Here is a 21,810-nt window from a genome sequence, read left to right as displayed (position 1 = left end):
GTGATACACCACATTAACAAATTGAAGAATAAAAACCATATGATCATCTCAAGAGATGCCGAAAAAGCTTTTGACAAAATTCAACACCCATTTATAATAAAAACTCTCCAGAAAGTGGGCATAGAGGGAACCTACCTCAAGATAATAAGGGCCATATATGACAAACCCACAGCCAACATCATTCTCAATGGTGAAAAACTGAAAGTATTTCCTCTAAGATCAGGAACAAGACAAGGATGTCCACTCTCACCACTATTATTCAACATAGTTTTGGAAGTCCTAGTCATGGCAATCAGAAGAGAAAAAGAAATAAAAGGAATACAAATTGGAAAAGAAGAAGTAAAACTGTCACTGTTTGCAGACTTGATACTATACATAGAGAATCCTAAAGATGCCACCAGAAAACTACTAGAGCTAATCAATGAATTTGGTAAAGTTGCAGATACAAAATTAATGCACAGGAATCTCCTGCATTCCTATACACTAATGATGAAAAATCTGAAAGAGAAATTAAGGAAACACTCCCATTTACCACTGCAACAAAAAGAATAAAATACCTAGGAATAAACCTACCTATGGAGACAAAATACTTGTATGCAGAAAACTATAAGACACTGATGAAAGAAATTAAAGATGATACCAACAGATGGAGAGATAGACCATGTTCTTGGATTGGAAGAATCAATATTGTGAAAATGACTATACTCCCCAAAGCAATCTACAGATTCAATGCAATCCCTATCAAATTACCAATGGCATATTTTTATGGAACTAGAACAAAAAATCTTAAAATTTGTATGGAGACACAAAGGACCCCAAATAGCCAAAGCAGTCTTGAGGGAAAAAAACGGAGCTGGAGGAATCAGACTCCCTGACTTCAGACTATACTACAAAGCTACAGTCATCAAGACAATATGGTACTGGCACCAAAACAGAAACATAGATCAATGGAACAAGATGGAAAGCCCAGAGATAAACCCACACAACTATGGTCAACTAATCTATGACAAAGGAGGCAAGGATATACAAAGACAGTCTCTTCAATAAGTGATGCTGGGAAAACTGGACAGCTACATGTAAAAGAATGACATTAGAACACTCCCTAATGCCATACACAAAAATAAACTCAAAATGGATTCGATACCTAAATGTAAGGCCAGACACTATAAAACTCTTAGAGGAAAACATAGGCAGAACACTCTATGACATAAATCACAGCAAGATCCTTTTTTGGCCCACCTCCTAGAGAAATGGAAATAAAAACAAAAATAAACAAATGGGACCTAATGAAACTTAAAAGCTTTTGCACAGCAAAGGAAAACATAAACAAGACCAAAAGACAACCCTCAAAATGGGAGAAAATATTTGCAAATGAATCAACTGACAAAGGATTAATCTCCAAAATATATAAACAGCTCATGCAGCTCAATATTAAAGAAACAAACAACCCAATCCAAAAATGGGCAGAAGACCTAAATAGACATTTCTCCAAAGAAGACATACAGATTGCCAAGAAGCACATGAAAAGCTACTCAACATCACTAATTATTAGAGAAATGCAAATCAAAACTTCAGTGAGGTATCAACTCACACCAGTTAGAATGGGCATCATCAGAAAATCTACAAATAACAAATGCTGGAGAGGGTGTGGGTAAAAGTGAACCCTCTTGCACTGTTGGTGGGAATGTAAATTGATACAGCCACTATGGAGAACAGTATCGAGGTTCCTTAAAAAACTAAAAATACAATTACCATATGATCCAGCAATCCCACTACTGGGCATATACCCAGAGAAAACCATAATTCAAAAAGACACATGCACACCAATGTTCATTGCAGCACTATTTACAATAGCCAGGTCATGGAAGCAACCTACATGCCCATCGACAGACGAATGGATAAAGAAGTTGTGATACATATATACAATGGAATATTACTCAGCCATAAAAAGGAACGAAACTGGGTCATTTGTTGAGACGTGGATGGATCTAGAGACTGTCATACAGAGTGAAGTAAGTCAGAATGAGAAAAAAAAATATCGTATATTAACGCATGTATGTGGAACCTAGAAAAATGGTACAGATGAACCAGTTTGCAGGGCAGAGTTGAGACACAGATGTAGAGAACAAATGTATGGACACCAAGGGGGTAAAGCCACGGGGGGGGTGGGGGTGGGGGGGTGATGAATTGGATGATTGGGATTGACATGTATACACTGATGTGTATAAAACTGATAACTAATATAAACCTGCTGTATAGAAAAATAAATAAAATTCAAAAATTCAAAAAAAACCCAAAAAACTAATACTAAACTTTCTTTGGGTTATTTGTATGGAAATATGTTAATATAAATGTTTCAGACATTACATGAGATTCCTAGAAATCTTATATGTTCTGGTATAATGTTATAAGTCATAATTCTAGTTATTGCTTTAAAATGTATATCTCAGAAATAACTAAATTTCCTTGTCAATTGCATTATTACGAACTTTCATTAAACCTTTAACTGTGGTCATTTTTAAGTCTTTTGTCATTTACACACAATTCTAGGTGCACTCTGATGGTTTTGCAAAAATGTTGCTATAAAAGGGTTTCATCTTCAAGGAATGCATGGAAAAGACTCTGACAAGTACAGGTTTCTGGTAACTGACTGTACTGCTGAACTGAATGAATAAGCATTTTCAGAAATCTAATGGAAAACTGATGCATTCATAAAGGTGCTAACAAAAGATCAAGATGAAAAAAAATTACATGGGACTGAGTGAACTGATGAGGATGATTATAATTTTTGTGACTTTCTGCTTGAATAAAAAAATGTGAAAAAAATACAATGATGTATATATTCATGTATACACATTTAGTGATTTGTGGATTTGGTGTTTTTCATCATTATAATAATAATTTCCTTTTGACAAAAAAAAATAAACCAAAAAACTTACGGTCCTGAGAAATTTTTGGTTTTGTGCTGACTTAAGAAATTGTTGGTGAGTCCAAAATATGGAAGTTGTTGGAAAACTGCAGGACACGAAGGGCTTACTTTACACTGTGTTGTCTGAAAAGTTTTAAACATTGAGCCCAGGAGAGATGGTCTTTAATTTATGAATGTTCCAACTGTACGCGTGTTAGTTATTAAGAACCTGGTATGAAGATGAGGCTTGAGTTATCAAAAATTTAGCTTGCCATTATATGCTTAATTTTATTGGTTAAAAATGCAGAACTTTTCAGGGCCAAGGAGAGAGTACTGTACTGAGTAGGTCACTACTTGTGGTTCATAAACTTTTTACAGTAATGGAGCAGCAAGAAATTATGTTGCTCTTTGAGAAATATAGTATGATTTTGATATATGAAATTCCATCATACAAATTGGCATAACATCACAATATATTACTATATCAGGTTTGTAGGTCTTCTTATCTTGAAAGTTAATATATACAACATTTTAAGGAAATCATACTATTAAATTGTCCTGGTAACATTCATTTGCTGCTTGCTCACTTATACTGTCATCTGCCAGTGTTTCCTATCAGTTAAAAGGCAGCAGGCACCTAACTGCAGTGGTTCACATTTTTTCATCTTCTACAAAGCTTCTTTTGAAACATTCTGCCAAAGGCCTCATGACATCGAAATAAACTATACTTTTGATCTTGTATAATAGTAACTCGGCTGAAAAATGATAAAGAACTTCCCAAGCCTGATCTATTCTCAAAGAACCCAGATTGTTCCCACTTCTCACCAGTTCCCTATGTACTCAAGAAAAAACCCTATTTAACAATTTATTCTAGAGAAGAGGTTTTCAAACTACCACCTGTGGGCTAAATCTGTACTTCTGTACATAAGTTTTATTGGAAAACAGCCATGTTCATTTGTTTACAAACTGTTTTGGCTGTTTCCATGTTATGATGGCAGAACTGAGCAATTGTGGCAGGGACTATATGGCCCACAAAGCCAAAAATGTTCACTGTCTGGTCCTTTGCAGAAAAACTTTGCTGACCCTGGCTCTAGAGTAATGCCAAGAATCAATACCAACCTCACTTACAGTCTAGGGAACCCACCTTCTCGTCCCTTTCGAAATACAAACCACATTTGCTCATTTCCAGTCTATTAGTACCTTTTCCCACAACTTCCAGACTTGTAGCATTTTTTACTATAATTCTTCAGTTCAACAATTGACAAATGTCCTTGGTGATCTGAGATACAATTTCCCTGAAGAGAAAAACCTTATTTCCCCTATTCTAAGATATGATCCAGGGGCTAATAAGCCAGTTATTTAATAAAAGGTTTTCAGAGGGAAATACCCTACCATATTAACTATATACATACTATATATATGTATACACACACACACACACACACACACACATATATATATTATTAATGTTGATGTAAAAAAGCATCATTATAATGTCTAGAATCAAGGGTATTGGATGACCCATTTAAATCAACTAGGTGTTGTCTTAAATCCCACCCCCTCAGTGAGGACGAACAACTCTTAACTATGTTGCTCTCCACTTTCCAGTTTGAACATAACTTTCCTTGAAAGAAGAGACAGAAGCAAGAGAGGATCCACACACCTCCAATCTCTCTTCTCTGTTATCATCGGACCAGCTGAGTCTAGGAGCAGACCCAACACTTCCAAACTAAACTACAAAAGTTTTTGTTTGCTCTCATTAATTTTCAGAAGCTTCAGTTCATTTGACAATTATTATTCTTCCTCTGCTGCTTCTTTCTTCTCTCCCCCACCCAGCTCCACCCATTCCATCTACTTTTAGAGCAAAAGGCTATTTGTAGACATGAAAGGAGGCAATAATGATTTCTTTTCTCCACTCCTCAGTTCCAGGGTTGGATATTCTCATAGAAATTTAGCCTTCTTGGCAATATTCCTACAGATCTATGCAACTCCTTTATATTCAACCTAACTGAAAAAAGTAGGTGGGTATTTTATAAACGTTTTCCCTCTCTCAAGGCAGGAAGATGAGCTGCATGTGATACACAAAGGTCAAGATGACCTCTTCAGGAAGAACAATGTGCTAAAGATCATAGCAGGCCACTGAAATTTCCCTCTGCTTCTATACCTCTTAGTTAAAGGGTTCATGCTAAGGTTCTCAAGAGATTCTGAGTCCTTTGTAGCTTTCCCTAACTGTTCTCTGAGCTTTCTGCAGACCACTTAGTTAAGATTTTTAGAGCCCACCCACCTGCTTCCCAGACCGCCTTCCTGATCTTGAGCTAAACTGCCCACAGACAGGCATAATGATTAACATTTAGCCTGTGCACAACATCTGCTCAGGCAGGGCACAGGCTTAGAGACTATTCAATTCTCAGAAGCAAGATAAAAGATGATCACCATCCAGGAATCTTTTTAAAAGGATGCCTGTTAGTCCAAGTGGTTACTGGTGTGTGCATTTTTGTGAAAAAGTACTGGTCATGTGAAAGAAAATATGTTAGGGCAGAGGATCGCCAGGCAGGTAACCCAGGCCTGCCTGGCCACCAGTCAGAGAACAGCTTCTACATTTTTACACACTTTCTTTTGTTCACTGAAGGACCTAGAAATTCTCTTAAAGTTTAAAATCTTTACATAATAACTCAATTAATATGGGCAAGCTAGACAGCAATGGTAGGAAAAGGGGAACAGTTATGTACAACTTTGTGGATCATTATACATTAAATAAAGGAAATGGTAAGTAAAATGATCCCTTTCTTATTTTGAGTGAGGGAATGGAAGGGGCACAAAGTCCAATCTATACCATATATTTCATTCAGTTTGGTTGCAAATATTATTTTAAGGGGCATAAGAATTAAAAGTATTTTGCAAATCTTAATTTAAATAGATTGTCTTTAAAACCATCACTTACCTTAGTTCATAGCATGAAACATGAAAGTTTGAGATGTTTGCATATTCTCTATAATAAACTATACTTTAGTTTTCTTTAAGTTTCACAAAAATGTATATACAGTTGACCCTTGATCAACGCAGGGGCTGGGGTGCCAACTCCCCCTCACAGTCGAAGATCCGCATATAACTTTATACTCTATGTTTTCTGTGATTCCAGCATCCGTGTATTCAACCAACAGTGGATTGTGCAGTACTGTAGTATTTATTTTAAAAAATTTGCGCATAAGTGGACCCGCACAATTTGTTTTTCATTCTATGTTGATTTCACTACATTAGCATATTAAACGACACACCTACCCATGCCAGTACTGTACATTAAGGACCAAAACAGGATAAAAAGGGGGTGGCACCCCACCCCCTCGAAAAAGCCCTGCCCCTTGCTTGGTAGACTAATGCATGTGCCTCCCCATCATCAGCCTCACTCCTCCTCCCTTTACAATTAAATCCCTCTCGCCAGGTGGGCGAGAAGTTCATCTGTGATGGACCCACACAATTTAAAACTATGTTGTTCAAGGGTCAACTGTAGGACACTGTGCATTGTCATCTAGGTAAACTTAGACTAGACTTAGACTAGAAAACTTCCTCCACCTCTAGGTCATGTGATCTGCCACAAGGTACCAGGCTCAATTTTCTCATGTATAACAGAGGAAATGTGCCTTCCTTTCAGAGTTGTGTAGAGAAAGTGATAATATATATGAAGTGCTTTGTATACTATCAAGGATTTAAGTAGGTGCTCAAAAAATAACTCCCACTCATACTATGTAGAGAAAAGCTTTATAATCTTAAGAGCTTATCGGCCAGAGAGCAGATACCCTCCAGTGTTAAATGTACTATCTTCAAGTGGAGTCTAAGTAAATCAAGGCCTGAGTAATGCAATGCCCAAATGTAACAGATTCTAGTTGTAACAATCTTTCTACCTAAAGTGAATTCTATAGGTCAGATTAGATGTACCATAACTTTCCTGTCACATTAAGATAAGCACCTGCAGAAACAAACAGCAGTTCACAGTTCACTCTGTTTATCTGCAAAACTCTAGCACCTATGTTGTAAATATTTAATAGCTTATTTTAAAAATCTAAAGGTCTTTTTCTGAAGTCAGCTATATTTTCCACATTGTTTAGCATTGAAGTATGGTTTGGGATTATGGAATTTCATAGTGTGCTGCACAATGACTTTGGTCTACCCTGCCTCCATGTAAACACTCCTCTCTATTATCCTCTACATTCTCTAAGGCAGTGGCAACAAACTGGTGGCCTATGGGCAACTGACATTGTGGGGTCCAAAGACAACACAGTGTTTGCTTTGGCTCACTCAGAGTTATTCTTTTCTTTATTAGTTGTCAACATTTTAATAGCAGGAGATAAAATGCAAACATCCAGAATTCTGGCTTCTCTTAGAAAACTGGAAGAGTTAGAAACTGTCTATAAATTCTCACATGGCAAACAGTATCCCAGAGCTAAGTAGTAATGGCCCTCTTTGGATGGAAAGTGACCATCCAGTTGATCACTCTCTACTGCTCCCTATTGCTTTAGACCCTGGCTGCTGCACTCACTCACAGAAGTGGTGTAACGGACTTCAACCGGCCCTGCAGGGGTTTGTGTTGTCCAGTCCTGCTCCAGGATTTTGACTGTGGGTTGCATGCTGACATCAGGAGTTGACAGCAGAAGAAAGGATAGGAGGAAGATGATGCAAAGGGACCTTAACTAACTCACTGTTAACCAGTACTCCAGAGAGTACTACACAAAACAGAACTCCAACTGAGAGACTCTGCATGTGAAGTGTGAGCCACAGTGCACGGCACATGGTAAGTGCTCAGTAAGTGTTAGCTGGCATTATAATTAGTATTATGTTTTCAATGTACTCTACTGAATACTCTAAAGATAACCTCAGAGAATAAACAGGTGACTTGACAAGAAATCTTTGAAAAATAAGAATGAGAGATTTGCATCACAGGATACTTGAGATATATGATGAAGTATAATTAAATATTCTAGTACTGTACACCTGTAACTTACATAATACTGCACATCAACTATACTTCAAAAAAATTTTTAAATTAAAAACAAACAAACAAACAGTGCCAGTAGAAGAACAGATCAGAAAAGAAAGCCCAAAGACAGACTCAAGTATGATATGTAAGAGTTTAATACACGATCAAATTGACACTTCACAGCAGAAGAAAGGATAGATTAATCACTAACTGGTCCTGGGACAACTGATTAAATCCCAGATAAACTAAAAATTTTTTTTTCCCTTTTAAAAAGGGGGAATCTTTAAAGGACTATATGAAAAAATGCTAGAATAACTATTGGATCCTGAGGTGGGGAAAACTTTTCTAAGTATAAAAGCCAAGTAAGAAACCATGAAAGAAAAGTTGAACAGAATTGACAAGAGAAAATAAAAAATATAACTGCTGCACATTATAAAGATGTAAAAGAAATTAACTGTGGACAGTACTATAGAATAAGATTCACCACTCACTGAGCACATGCTTAGAGCACTGTAGACTCTCTTCATCCTCACGGTAACTGGCACTACAGATACTCTTGTTTTTTAAATTTATTTAATTAATTAATTAATTTCTGGGGCTGCGTTGGGTCTTCGTTGCTGCTCACAGGCTTTCTGTAGTTGCAGTGAGTGGGGGCTACTCTTCGTTGCGGTGTGCGGGCTTCTCACTGCGGTGGCTTCTCCTGCTGCGGAGCATGGGCTCTAGGTGCGCAGGCTTCAGTAGTTGCAGCATGCGGGCTCAGTAGTTGTGGCTCGTGGGCTCTAGAGCACAGGCTCTGTAGTTGTGGTGCATGGGCTTAGTTGCTCCGTGGCCTGTGGGATCTTTCCAGACCAGGGCTCAAACCCGTGTCCCCTGCATTGGCAGGTGGATTCTTAACCACTGTGCCACCAGGGAAGTCCCACTACAGATACTCTTATTAGCCCCATTTTACATATGAGGTTTAGAGCTTATCAGACATTAACTGAAGTGAAATACTGCAAACTTTTTCTCAAAGCTAATGATAAGTATTTTAATGAAAGTGGTAGGTAGTTAGACATGAGCGGCTCCTCGCCCTGTCCTGGACAGGGTCATCTTTCCCTCCCCGACCTGGACACGGGTGATCAGAACATGCCCAGAGATCTTCCCTTTTTGCGGTCAAGGACCGCTACGATTCCAGCCTTATGAAGACCAAACAAGATGAACCCGTCAGCACAGGTTGACGTAGGCTCACCAAGACCTAAAAGGTGCCTCAGAGTAAAACCCGGGGTTCATTATGCCGTATTTATAATAAATTAGCATTGCGGTTTTTGCCCATGTCCCCCGGGGTTTCGCTTGGGTGCTTGTGGGTAAGCCCCTGCGCACAAAGAGAAAAGTCATATAACCTAAAGCTGTCAATCACCTCGGCAGTCAAATGATGCAAGACACAAGGAGGGACTTTCCACCACTCTGAAAAACCAGCCCTACACCCGTTGCGGGCTGCTTCTGATTTCTGGACGGCCTGCTCCCCTTCTCTCTCTTGGGAGGATATTCTCGCTTTGCTTAATAAAACTGCTGCTGCTTAAAACTGCTCTATGTCTCTCGACTGAGTTCTCTCCTTCGGGAGGTCCAGGACAGAGGAATTGCCGTTTGGCCGGTAACAAAAGTGTTCTGTTAGCATGGTGAGATCATGGGTGATATTTTGTTCTTGTCTTGGTTTTCCAAACTCTTCAGTATCTTACATTACATTTATTTTTACAGAAAATAGATTCATTTGTAGAACTACCTTTTGAATTTTCTTTGTCATAGCTCTGTTATCTTAGAGTAAAACATAGGGAGTTCTTTATAAAAAAATAAAATGCGGTGGAGGGAGAGCGATAACACCACTTACTAGGTATCTACCAAGAGTTAGCCACTGTAAGAGCTGATTTATCTGCATTATATTTCATCCTAACCTAAAGCCTGTGAGGACAGGTATATTTTTCTCCACTTACTGAAGAAGAAAACTGAGACTCAGAGCTTTCACGGAGCTTGCCAGTTACACTGCTGGGGATTGAAACACGTCTTCAACATCTGGGCTCTCTTTATTGAGCCTCCCCCCAATTATCCACTGTACCTTCTCCAACAAGGCTATAAAAGTGTGGGCTCAATCCTATGTGTATGGGAAAAGGAACTTCATTTTCAGAAAGCAATGATAAATAAAATACAGGAGACAAAACGAAAGGTGTGAGTCGACTCCATCATCTTGGGGCCAGCTATGGCTTCATCTCTAGCAGAGCACTAAGCTTACAACTGCCGAATGTGTGTGACAGCGCTAAAAAGGTCCCTTCTTGCACTAGTAGATCATACTCTTATATCCTGTTTTCTCAAAGTTTAGAAAAGTCTCTGGAGCTCATTTATTCAGTACCACCACGACCCCTATCATCTTAAACACTTCAAACAGATGGGTGCCTATCCAGCTCTGAAACATTTCACAGGAACAAGGGTTAAAAAATTCCACTGGTAACTGGTACTTATGCTTAACCTGTCATGGCAGGAAGTATGCTAATGTCTTCAATATGTTGACCTCATTTCAAATAAAATTCCTATGAAAACAAGAGACATGAAGCTCCAGTGGTAACCAGTTCCCATATCGCAACGCTTCATATTCCCAAAGAGAGCTACCAGGTATGAGTTCAGAATCACTCTCCCTAAACCTTTGCTCCCATATTTGATTTACTACTATTTTGATGCCTCCCTTGAATCTTTAGACATCATGCCTACCTAATGAGGATGCAAAATGGACAAAACCTATAAAAGAAAGACCAACTTGTAATTTGTATATACATCTCAGGACTGCTGGGACTAAACCGCTGACTAATGTTTAGTTTGGAATGAGCTGAAAACTTTGGATGTTTGCACATGGTTACTGACCATCTTGACATGATGTGATTTGTTTTCTTCCTGTAGTATAACTGCACATATCCTTTTTGAGATTCTTAAGAGTTTTATATCACTGTCTCAGTCTTTTTTAGTCCAAATATTCATTGATTAACTAATCATTCATTCAGAAAACAGTTAAAGACCACCTACTGTATACCAGGCACTGTGATAGTTTCTGGAGAGACAAAAATAAGTCTTGCCTTTAAGGATGTAAAAGTCTAAAGGATGAGATGAAGTGAACAGACAACTCCCATAGAGTGTTCTTAGTGTTTTCACAGAGGTATGAACTGGTGTTGTAGAAAGTCAGAGGAGGGGCTGGGGTAATGAGGGAAAGTTCCTTAGAGGTGATGCTCAGGAAGAATCATTAAGGATCAGTAAGAGTCAGTCAAGCATTGGAAGGAAGTTATTTCCCTGAACATTCTGGAAACTACGAGAGCAAAAGGTGCCTGTGGGAACTGAAAACAGAGAGCTGACGTTAGCCCATATGTCTGAGAATAAGCTATTTAGTGACAGATACAAATGTAACGATGATTATCTTTAGTGCATCCATCAACTTTTTTGATGAAGATGACTTGGTCCCAAACCAAATTTTAAAGGACATAATTTTTCAGAATGTTGTGGTTGTTACTAATTATTTTAATAATAACCTTCCAAATGCTTTACATCCATAGAGTATGATGAGCTACAAGAATGTATTTTGCTAATGAAATGTCATACCTACTTTATCATATTAACCATAAAACTCCAATAAAGCAAACTCCAGGCAAGCTCAACACCACCACCACTGGACTCCTACCCTTTGACTACCCGTGAGTGAATGGAAAGTGCAATGCTACCCTGCAATCACTTAAAGGTAAATGGTGAGAAAGTCAATTTTTATCTTTGGTCCATTAGATGAGGGCATCAGTACATTAGAATTGATTTTCAGCGACTAGAGAAAAGTGGTTTAAAAAAAAACAAAAACAAACCAACCCAGATGAACAGAGTATTTCACAGCGAGAGTCCTACATGCTCAGATACAGAAAGACCCACTCCGCTAAGAACTGTTACCCCATAAGTATCAATCCCTCCATTTGACCTTAGAAATAGCACTTCCTTTGATAATATTTTCCAGGCCAGTATCATAGTCTTCAGCAGTTAGACAAAAAACAAAAACAAAAAAAACCCCAGGGCCTACAGAGCATGCTAGTTTTGAACAACAGTAGACAGTTGCAAAAAGGAGCAAGTGTCACAACAGCTTTTCACTAAAGCTTTCAAAAAGCATTAAAAGAATTAAAGAACTGTGGCTAGAGTAGACAGATTCTCAGAGAAAATCAAAGATGAAAGGATGTGAATTAAGGGATAAGAGATAAATGTCTTTCCTGAAAGATGGACACTAATAATATTTTATCAATGTACTACAATTAATTAATAATAAGCCTTGGTAAGAACATATATTACGTTTAAAAACAAGAATATGATTGAAACAGTTATACGTGATCAAGGTACAATGTATAACACCATGAGAAAAACAAAACATCTTTCACTTAAGCTCAATAACTTTATCTTGGAAGAAGAAACAATGAACCTATCTTTGAAAGTGAATGTTAAATGTATTTTTAAAACATTTTACTTGGCACCAGGTGGGGGATGAATTGGGAGATTGGGATTGGCATCTATACACTAATATGTATAAAACAGATAACTAATAAGAACCTGCTGTATAGCACAGGGAACTCCGCTGTACAGTAGAAATTAACACAACATTGTAAAAAAACTATAACCCAATTAAAAAAAAAAGAAACATAGAAAGGATATGACAATTAAAAACAAACAAACAAAAAAATAAAAAACCAAAAAAACATTTTACCTGATTTAAATAATTTAGGCACTTTTCAAGACACCAAAGGCAACAAATGCAAGATTTCAGCACACATCGAGCACAAGCATTTTCCTGGAAAGAATGAAAAATGGAAATAATTAAAGACCAAAGAATCAAACCATATCATATAGAATATTCTAAATTTTAGAAAAATAAAAATTAAGAAAAATCACAACCTATGCTTCAAAGCCTCCACACTCACCCTTTTTTCCCTCAAAATGTAATGGCTGAATTATTTTTAATCAGTTCAATTCAACATTTACTTAGTACCTATTGGATACAAGATATAAGGTATATAAGACCAACAAGGAACTTATAATCTAGTAGGAGAAAAAAAAAGCGCTAAACATAACAACAATTAGAATCAGAATATGATATAGATACTAGTGCTATGAGAGTGGAGAAGAGAGAGAGAAGACATCACTTGGGAGGTGAGAGGACTCGGGGGAGGCTTCTAGGAAGAGGGGGCATTTGAGCTAAGCTATGTAGAAATGCATGGTATTTCTGCAGTCAAGGACAGAAAGGAGGTTCCAAGGAAGAAAGCGTGTTGAGTCCACACAGAGGAAGAGAAGCACAGGACATTTGGGGAAACTACAGAGTGCAAGAGTGGGAGACAAAAGGGAAGAATTAGATTCTATTAGGCAAGGACTTTGAAAAAACATTTGCACTTGGACTTAATATCGCTGGGAACTTTGCTACATGCAGAACTGAAGTTCTGGAATTTGCCCACAGAAAGTCCAGAAAAGGGTTTTTCCTTACCTTTCCTTTGAGCTGACTGTGAATGTACATAAGGATCATTCGTGGAATTTTGACTAATGTGATAATGAAAGATCCTTTCGCCACAGTACCAAGGTGGTAACGAATAAGGCGATTCACCGATGCCAAAATAGGTGTAAATGGCAAATTCCTTTTATCCCTATATAAAAGACCAAGATGGAAACACAGAGATGGTTTAGAGTCCAAAAGAGTGAAAGATTAGTTCATTTTTCTTATTCTAGCTCTATGACAAAATGGCAAAGTAATATAAACGCTACAGATGTACCATGTAAAATTAATGTTTCATTGCTTTATGGTAGTTTCATGGGGTTCTTATGCTGTAACACTTTAAGTTAAATAAAACTGTGCTTTGAAAGCTCTTATTAGCAAATAGTTATGGGGTTAATTGTAGAATCAGATAATGGAACTTAAAAAGATGTTAGGCCTGGCACCTCATTATAATAGAAAACTATAAGGCCTATTGTAGTGTACACTCAGCTATGAAGTTAGGAAAGGAAGTCACAATACTTGTTCTGATCCATACAAATTAAAAAGACTTGTTATCCTTTGATGGACGTTTATATAAAGCAAAAGTACATAAGACACTACTACAAGATTCGTTCTTCTGCTAAATGTAATTTAAGTGTAGCATGACCTGCGGTTCTAATTAATTTTTTGAGAAAGCTACAGAAGAGTATAAAGAATAAAATAATAACCTCCCATTTTCCTACCTCACAGAATGATCAACTACACATTTTGTTATATTCACTTCCAATTACTTTTTAAAGAAATGGAACTCTTACCGGTCTCAGTTCCATTTCCTTTAAACAAAACCACTTAGATGATCTTAAGTTTTCTTTCTTTCTTTCTTTTTTTAATTAACCTACAACACTATGTTAGTTCTGGGTGTACAACATAGTGATTCAATATTTCTATACATTACAAAATGATCACCACAATAAGTCTAGTTATCATCGGTCACTATACAAAGTTACTATCTTTCTCTTCCTGACTTATTTCACTTAGCATAATACCCTCTAGGTCCATCCATGTAGTTACAAGTTAAGTTATTATCTTTCTCTGTCTGACTTATTTCACTTAGCATAATACCCTCTAGGTCCATCCATGTAGTTACAAATTAAGTTTTCTGACAAGTATAAATTCTCACCTAGTAAAATAGTATGTTACCACAGCTCCTGCCACAGTCATCTGTTGACAGGCTAGAATAAATTCACTGATCCAAATCAGACCCACCACATGGTACCACCACATGTATTGCAGAGGCCCAGAAACTTTGAACTCCACAAAGCCTTGGTCATTCTGAACAGCGCTGCCTAGGAAAATATCAAAGAAGGAAAGAAGGAGCACATAAAGCATAAACCAATAAGTATGGCTATTAAATCTAAGAGATTAATCTAATTTCCAACAATATGTCCCTATCCTGAAACCACTGACTTCATGATCACAGTGCTATTACATTAAGGGACCCTCAAAGCCATCATATATAGCTTTTAAAAGTTGTTCTATTTGAATATAGATTTTTGTTTTAATATTTATTTATTTATCTATTTGGCTGCACTGGGTCGTAACTGCGGCACATAGGATCTTCGTTGCCGCGTGCGGGATCTTTAGCTGAGGTATGTGGGATCTAGTTCTCTGACCAGGGATCGAACCTGGGCCCCCGGCATTGGGAGCTCAGAGTCTTAGCCACTGGACCACAAGGGAAGTCCCTGAATATAGTTCCTACCACCTTATCAGTTATTTAGTGTAGGCATGAATTTTCAAACACTTCAATTTTTTTTCAGAGGTATTACTTGTCCAATAATTATAGACCTAAATTATTAGCAAAGTACAGAAATTAATATTATTTTCAATTGGTGATGGTGTGCTGAATGGCCAAAGAAGTTCCATATAAGCTTACTATCCTTATACCACTCCTCATAACTAATTCCATTTAGACATACATAACCTTTGATATTAAGTATGGCTACAAGCAAGTCTGGGAGTCTAACTGTGAACTGTATCACTACTAGCTCTACATAGGTTCAGGTCATTTCCAAACTAGAAAGTCCCAAGGAAGCAAGTTGATCTTTGGCTATAACTGGAGTTTGAGGCAATTCCAGAGCAGCACTGCATTCATCAGTTCATCTTAGAATGAATCCAAATGTCTGAGTCAGTACAGGAACTTACTTCAAATCCATAACCATCTTGAAACTGGATATGATTTCAGGCCCTACCTGGTTTAGACTCATTTTGCTGGGATGTTCTAAAAATCATGAATGGGGAATATGTTATTGAAGAGCCATAACCATTGCTAATTCTGATGGTTGTTAGACCTTAGTCCATAAATGTCTTAAGAATTATACCTCTCTGATGTTTTAAAATATTTTAATGCAAATCAGTGTCATTACTAAAAGAAAGAAGTAACATGTCTTCTTACCGGTAGTGCCAAGAAAGAGAAGTGTCATGATCCAATACACCCAAAACAGGACAAGAGCAAGGAAAGTCCAAAAGGGTTGGAAGACTAGCAGTGGCAAGTGAATGAAAACCTTGCCAGCCACGTGGAACAAGGCGATGGTGAGAGCAACCCGCTTGCGCATGACTAACATTATGAGGAACAAGATAACCTGTAGGAGAGAACAGATGGAAAGATTCCAGCTACTGTTTTAAGCAGTAAAAACAGGAACTGAACAATGGTGGAAAAATTTTAACATAACCTTTCATTCCAAAATGGGGATGTATCATTCTCTGAACCCCAATAACGCTTTAACAGTCTGTATCTCTCTTGCAGCCCTTATTTTTCATTATATATTGAAAATGTCTTTTAAAGCTAAACATAAAAGAGTTTCTCAATTTATTAATATATCCTAGATGTATTAATTCTTCTACTTTCCCTTTTTCCACTCGTTATGAATCAAAACGTGTTGTTTGTCATCAGGATGAGACTCTTAAGTTATTTAAATAGATACATGCTTGCCACTCTGAAAATAGGGGAAAAGACGATATGCTATGACCACAAAAGCACAGAGAACTTATACCTCATCTCCCTTGTTGGAACAAAAGCACCTTACAAGCCGGGTCCATGTCAAATTTATCCTTTGTCACTCCCCACTCTGCCCTGGCACCTGGCGCAGAGAACTGTACTTAAAAGATGATTAATAAATATTTGTACAACGATAGCAAACAAAAATCTTTTGGCACCAATGGTTTTGCGATGGCTTTATTTTTAGTTTCTAATGCTCAATGAAAAGCTTGGGATTGCTCCAAGAAGTGGACTGAGATTTTTTTCCCCTTTTTTCAGAGAGGAGAAGGAGATGAACCAAAGATATGAATATAGATTATCGAACCACATGTTAATGAATAATTTTACTGCAATTCTTATAATAATTATACTAGTTAGTGAAGCTCACCTCTGTTTTTAAAATAATGTTGTTAAAAGTTTAAAAGGGAAAAATGGGAAATAATTAGTGAATACGTAGATGGAATGACACTAGGTAGCCTATTTCTTAATAGACTTTTCTATAATTACACTATCTCATGACAATAAGATGTATGTTCTTACTAGAAAATGATAATTAATACTCTAGGTGAAAATTCCCTCTCAAAAAGCAGGCAGCACAGAATAAAATGTCACATAAAATAGCACTCATCATTTAGGGGAGCCTTCTGAAGCCTTCTGAGTATGTCATACACTGTGGGGCAGAGATTTCATCCAATAGGGATCATGGTTAGGCATGCAATGGCTAAGCATGAGTTTCTGCTTCATTAATGATCTAGAAATTAAAACATAAACCTGAAAGATACACCAAGGCCTGTACTCACTGTGAACACTGTAGCTGAAATGGCATAGATGAGGAGGGCCCGAAGATTGTCTTCAGCTACCTGAAGCTGCTCAGGGATAACTGTTTCTTTGGGAGACTTTCTTTGCTTTGCATATAGCCACCATAGTACACCTGTGCCACCTGGAGACAAAAAAAAAACAATTGTTTTTGCAATAACTGGCACAAGAAAATGTGTAACATAAATCCTCAATTTTCTGGCCCCTTCCTATACATCAACGTGGACTAACACAGCAACAATCCACTTGGCTGGGAGGTGCGTGGCCGTAACTTTTTGCCAGCATAAGGGGAACGCCAATGACTCCACTTACATCTTCCACATTAGGCACTTACAAATCTCTCACTGTATCAAATAAACTTCCTTTAACTGTATTTATTATCAGCTCTGAAGCTGAGAGAGAGCCAGCAAGGACAGACACCCCTGAGAGGAACTGGTCACGAAGACAGCCTCAGCGCCTGCTTAAACTAGGGAGCCTATGGGAAGCAAGTAAGGGTTACAGAAATCAGCAATGAAGCTGAGGAAGGCAAAGATCTTCTCTGTTGTACAGTAACCCTAGTGCCTAGTGAGGATACACTCATGCAGTTGATGAAATATTTGTACAATGAATAAATGAAGATCAAATGAGTAGTTCCCACCAAAGGTAGGAACAAAGATAGGAAATCTTTTAGCTAGTGGGAAGCAGCCGCATAGCACAGGGAGATCAGCTTGGTGCTTTGTGACCGCCTGGAGGGGTGGGACAGGGAGGGTGGGAGGGAGGGAGACGCAAGAGGGAAGAGATATGGCAACAATATGTATATGTATAACTGATTCACTGTGTTATAAAGCAGACATTAACACACCATTGTAAAGCAATTATACTCCAATAAAGATGTAAAAAAAAAAATAGGAAATCTTTGATAGCTGGAGAGCGGTGGGCACTAGGGATGGGAAGTTTTATCTCCATGACTGGTTCAGAGATTCTGAGATCTAGACTGAAGAGGGAGGCAGACCTGCCTCCATATAAGAGAGCTGCTTTGGACACCTTCATTCAACCCATTCGACAAACACTTTGAGTGCCTACAGCACCTACTGTTCTAGGGGCTGGGGATAGAGCGGTGAAAAACCAACATCAACTCTCATGCAGTGTACAGAGTAATGGGGAAACAAAAAAAACAAGGAAACAAGTGAAAATAGAGTATATTAAATCTAAGAAAAAAGCTGCCAGTAAGGGATAGAAAGTGCTAGCGCTGGGAAAGCATTACAATTTTATATAAGCAAGGCCTCACTGGGGTGAGACGATATTGGAGCAAAAGAATCAAAGACAGGGAGAAAGCCATCTACGAACCTATCTAAGAGTGTTCCAGGCAAGAGGAAACAGCAAGTTCTAAGATGCTGATATGGGCCATGCCTGGCAGGCAAGAAAAGAGGAGGCCACTAGAGCTACAGCAACGAGCAATGGGGAAAGCAGTAAGAGATGTGTGCAGAGAGGGAGCTGGGCACCAGATCATACCGCAAGGCGTCGTAGGCCACGGTAAGGAAATGGAAGATTCCGAGTAGAGATGTGTATGTATCGGTGGATGAGATGAATGCCTGGGAGAGAAGCAACTGGGCTGAGATCTATGCAAATCAACCTGACCTCCATGTGCACTCAGGTCAAGAGTGAATAGTGTCGAAGGGAAATTCCAACTACCTGTTGGCAAATATTAAGCATGAATGTTTCTTCTATAGAAGATGATTAAACAAACCAAAGCAACCATGAGTCTATGAAGAATATTTCAGAGAAAGGGAAAGGCTACTTCCATTTTGGAATCTTGAAGGTACAAGAAAACTGTTTGGAAAACTGTTTAATATCCTCAAAAAATGGGATAAAATACGTTCTCTACAAACAGAAATAAAAAGTTGAGAGAAAGCCTGAAGTTCAAGGAAAATAGAATGAGATAATAATGATGGAGGACTTCCGGGAAGATGGCGGAAGAGTAAGACGCGGAGATCACCTTCCTCCACACAGATACACCAGAAATACATCTACGCGTGGAACAACTCCTACAGAGCATCTACTGAACGCTGGCAGAAGACCTCAGACCTCCCAAAAGGCAAGGAACCCCCCACGTACCTGGTTAGGGCAAAAGAAAAAACTAAACAGAGACAAAAGGATAGGGACGGGTCCTGCACCAGCGGGAGAGAGCTGTGAAGGAGGAAAAGTGTCCACACACTAGGAAGCCCCTTCGCGGGTGGAGACTTCGGGAGGCGGAGTGGGGGAGCTTGGGAGCCGCGGAGGAGAGCACAGCAACAGGGGTGCGGAGGGCAAAGCGGTCAGATTCCAGCGCAGAGGATTGGGCCGACCGGAACTCACCAGCCCGAGAGGCTTCCCTGCTCACCTGCCCGGGCGGGTGGGACTGGGAGCTGAGGCTCCGGCTTTTGTCGGAGCGCCGGGAGAGGACTGAGTTTGGCGGCGTGAACACAGCCTGCAGGGCGTTAGTGCACCGCGGCTAGCCGGGAGAGAGTCCGGGGAAAAGTCTGGACCTGCCGAAGAGGCAAGAGACTTTTACGTCCCTCTTTGTTTCCTGGTGCACGAGGAGAAGGGATTAAGAACGCTGCTTGAGAGAGCTCCAGGGACAGGCGCGAGCCGCGGCTAAAAGTGCGGAGCCCAGAGACAGACATGAGACGCTAAGGCCGCTGCTGCCGCCACCAGGAGGCCTGTGTGCGAACACAGGTCACTAGCCACACGCCCTTCCGGGGAGCCTGTGCAGCCCGCCACTGCCAGGGTCCCGAGATCCAGGGACAACTCCCCCGGGAGAACGCACGGCGCGCCTCAGGCTGCAACGTCATCTGCCGCCGCAGGCCCGCCCCACACTCCGTGACCCTCCCTACCCCCCGGCCTGAGTGAGCCAGAGCCTCCGAATCAGTGGCTCCTTTAACCCCGTCCTGTCTGAGCAAAGAACAGACGCCCTCCGGCGACCTACACGCACAGGCGGGGCCAAATCCAAAGCTGAGCCCCTGGGAACTGTGAGAACAAAGAAGAGAAAGGGAAATCTCTCCCAGCAGCCTCAGAAGCAGCGGATTAAAGCTCCACAATCAACTTGATATACCCTGCATCTGTGGAATACCTGAATAGACAACGAATCATCCCAAATTAAGGAGCCCTGTGGATGAAAGGCTCTTGGTGCTGCAGCCAGGAGTCAGTGCTGTGCCTCTGAGGTGGGAGAGCCAACTTCAGGACACTGGTCCACAAGAGGCCTCCCAGCTGCACATAATATCAAACAGCAAAAATCTCCCAGAGATCTCCATCTCAACGCCAGCACCCAGCTTCACTCAACGAACAGCAAGCTACAGTGCTGGACATCCTATGCCAAACAACTAGCAAGACAGGAACACAACCCCACCCATTAGCAGAGAGGCTGCCCAAAATCATAATAAGTCTACAGACACCCCAAAACACACCACCAGACGTGGACCTGCCCACCAGAAAGTCAAGATCCAGCCTCATCCACCAGAACACAGGCACTAGTCCCCTCCACCAGGAAGCCTACACAACCCACTGAACCAACCTTAGCCACTGGGGACAGACACAAAAAACAACAGGAACTACGAACCTTCAGCCTGCAAAAAAGGAGACCCCAAACACAGTAAGATAAGCAAAATGAAAAGACAGAAAAACACACAGCAGATGAAGGAGCAAGATAAAAACCCACCAGACCTAACAAATGAAGAGGAAATAGGCAGTCTACCTGAAAAAGAATTCAGAATAATGATAGTAAGGTTGATCCGAAATCTTGGAGATAGAATGGACAATAGAATGGACAAAATGCAAGAATCAGTTAACAAGGACCTAGAAGAACTAAAGATGAAACAAGCAACGATGAACAACACAATAAATGAAATTAAAAGTACTCTAGATGGGATCAATAGCAGAATAACTGAGGCAGAAGAACGGATAAGTGACCTGGAAGATAAAATAGTGGAAATAACTACTGCAGAGCAGAATAAAGAAAAAAGAATGAAAAGAACTGAGGACAGTCTCAGAGACCTCTGGGACAACATTAAACGCACCAACATTCGAATTATAGGGGTTCCAGAAGAAGAAGAGAAAAAGAAGGGGACTGAGAAAATATTTGAAGAGATTATAGTTGAAAACTTCCCTAATATGGGAAAGGAAATAGTTAATCAAGTCCAGGAAGCACAGAGAGTCCCATACAGGATAAATCCAAGGAGAAATACGCCAAGACACATATTAATCAAACTGTCAAAAATTAAATACAAAGAAAACATATTAAAAGCAGCAAGGGAAAAACAACAAATAACACACAAGGGAATCCCCATAAGGTTAACAGCTGATCTTTCAGCAGAAACTCTGCAAGCCAGAAGGGAGTGGCAGGACATATTGAAAGTGTTGAAGGAGAAAAACCTGCAACCAAGATTACTCTACCCAGCAAGGATCTCATTCAGATTTGATGGAGAAATTAAAACCTTTACAGACAAGCAAAAGCTGAGAGAGTTCAGCACCACCAAACCAGCTCTACAACAACTGCTAAAGGAACTTCTCTAGGCAAGAAACACAAAAGAAGGAAAAGACCTACAATAACAAACCCAAAACAATTA

General features: G+C 39.5%; 1 protein-coding gene across 7 annotated transcripts in view; it reads right to left on the bottom strand.

Annotated features, from left to right (window-relative positions):
* The window catches only part of SLC44A1 (solute carrier family 44 member 1), a 221,834-nt gene that overhangs the window by 73,831 nt on the left and 126,193 nt on the right, over positions 1 to 21,810 (bottom strand). For all 7 annotated transcript variants that reach the window (XR_002179165.3, XR_012332617.1, XM_019948952.3 and 4 more), the window contains exons 8-12: positions 17,215 to 17,354; positions 15,833 to 16,019; positions 14,561 to 14,726; positions 13,396 to 13,552; positions 12,625 to 12,708 (exon numbers count right to left, since the gene is read on the bottom strand). Coding sequence is in view for 5 of the 7 variants with exons in the window: in XM_019948952.3 (XP_019804511.1) it covers positions 12,625 to 12,708; positions 13,396 to 13,552; positions 14,561 to 14,726; positions 15,833 to 16,019; positions 17,215 to 17,354 (734 nt within the window). In the remaining 2 variants the exon portion in view is untranslated. The remainder of the gene's footprint in view (positions 1 to 12,624; positions 12,709 to 13,395; positions 13,553 to 14,560; positions 14,727 to 15,832; positions 16,020 to 17,214; positions 17,355 to 21,810) is intronic.

Source organism: Tursiops truncatus, chromosome 6 (assembly GCF_011762595.2).
Source record: "Tursiops truncatus isolate mTurTru1 chromosome 6, mTurTru1.mat.Y, whole genome shotgun sequence".
Classification (NCBI taxonomy): Eukaryota; Metazoa; Chordata; class Mammalia; order Artiodactyla; family Delphinidae; genus Tursiops; species Tursiops truncatus.
Note: the sequence above shows the minus strand (reverse complement) of the source record. Positions and strands in the feature narration are given on the sequence as shown.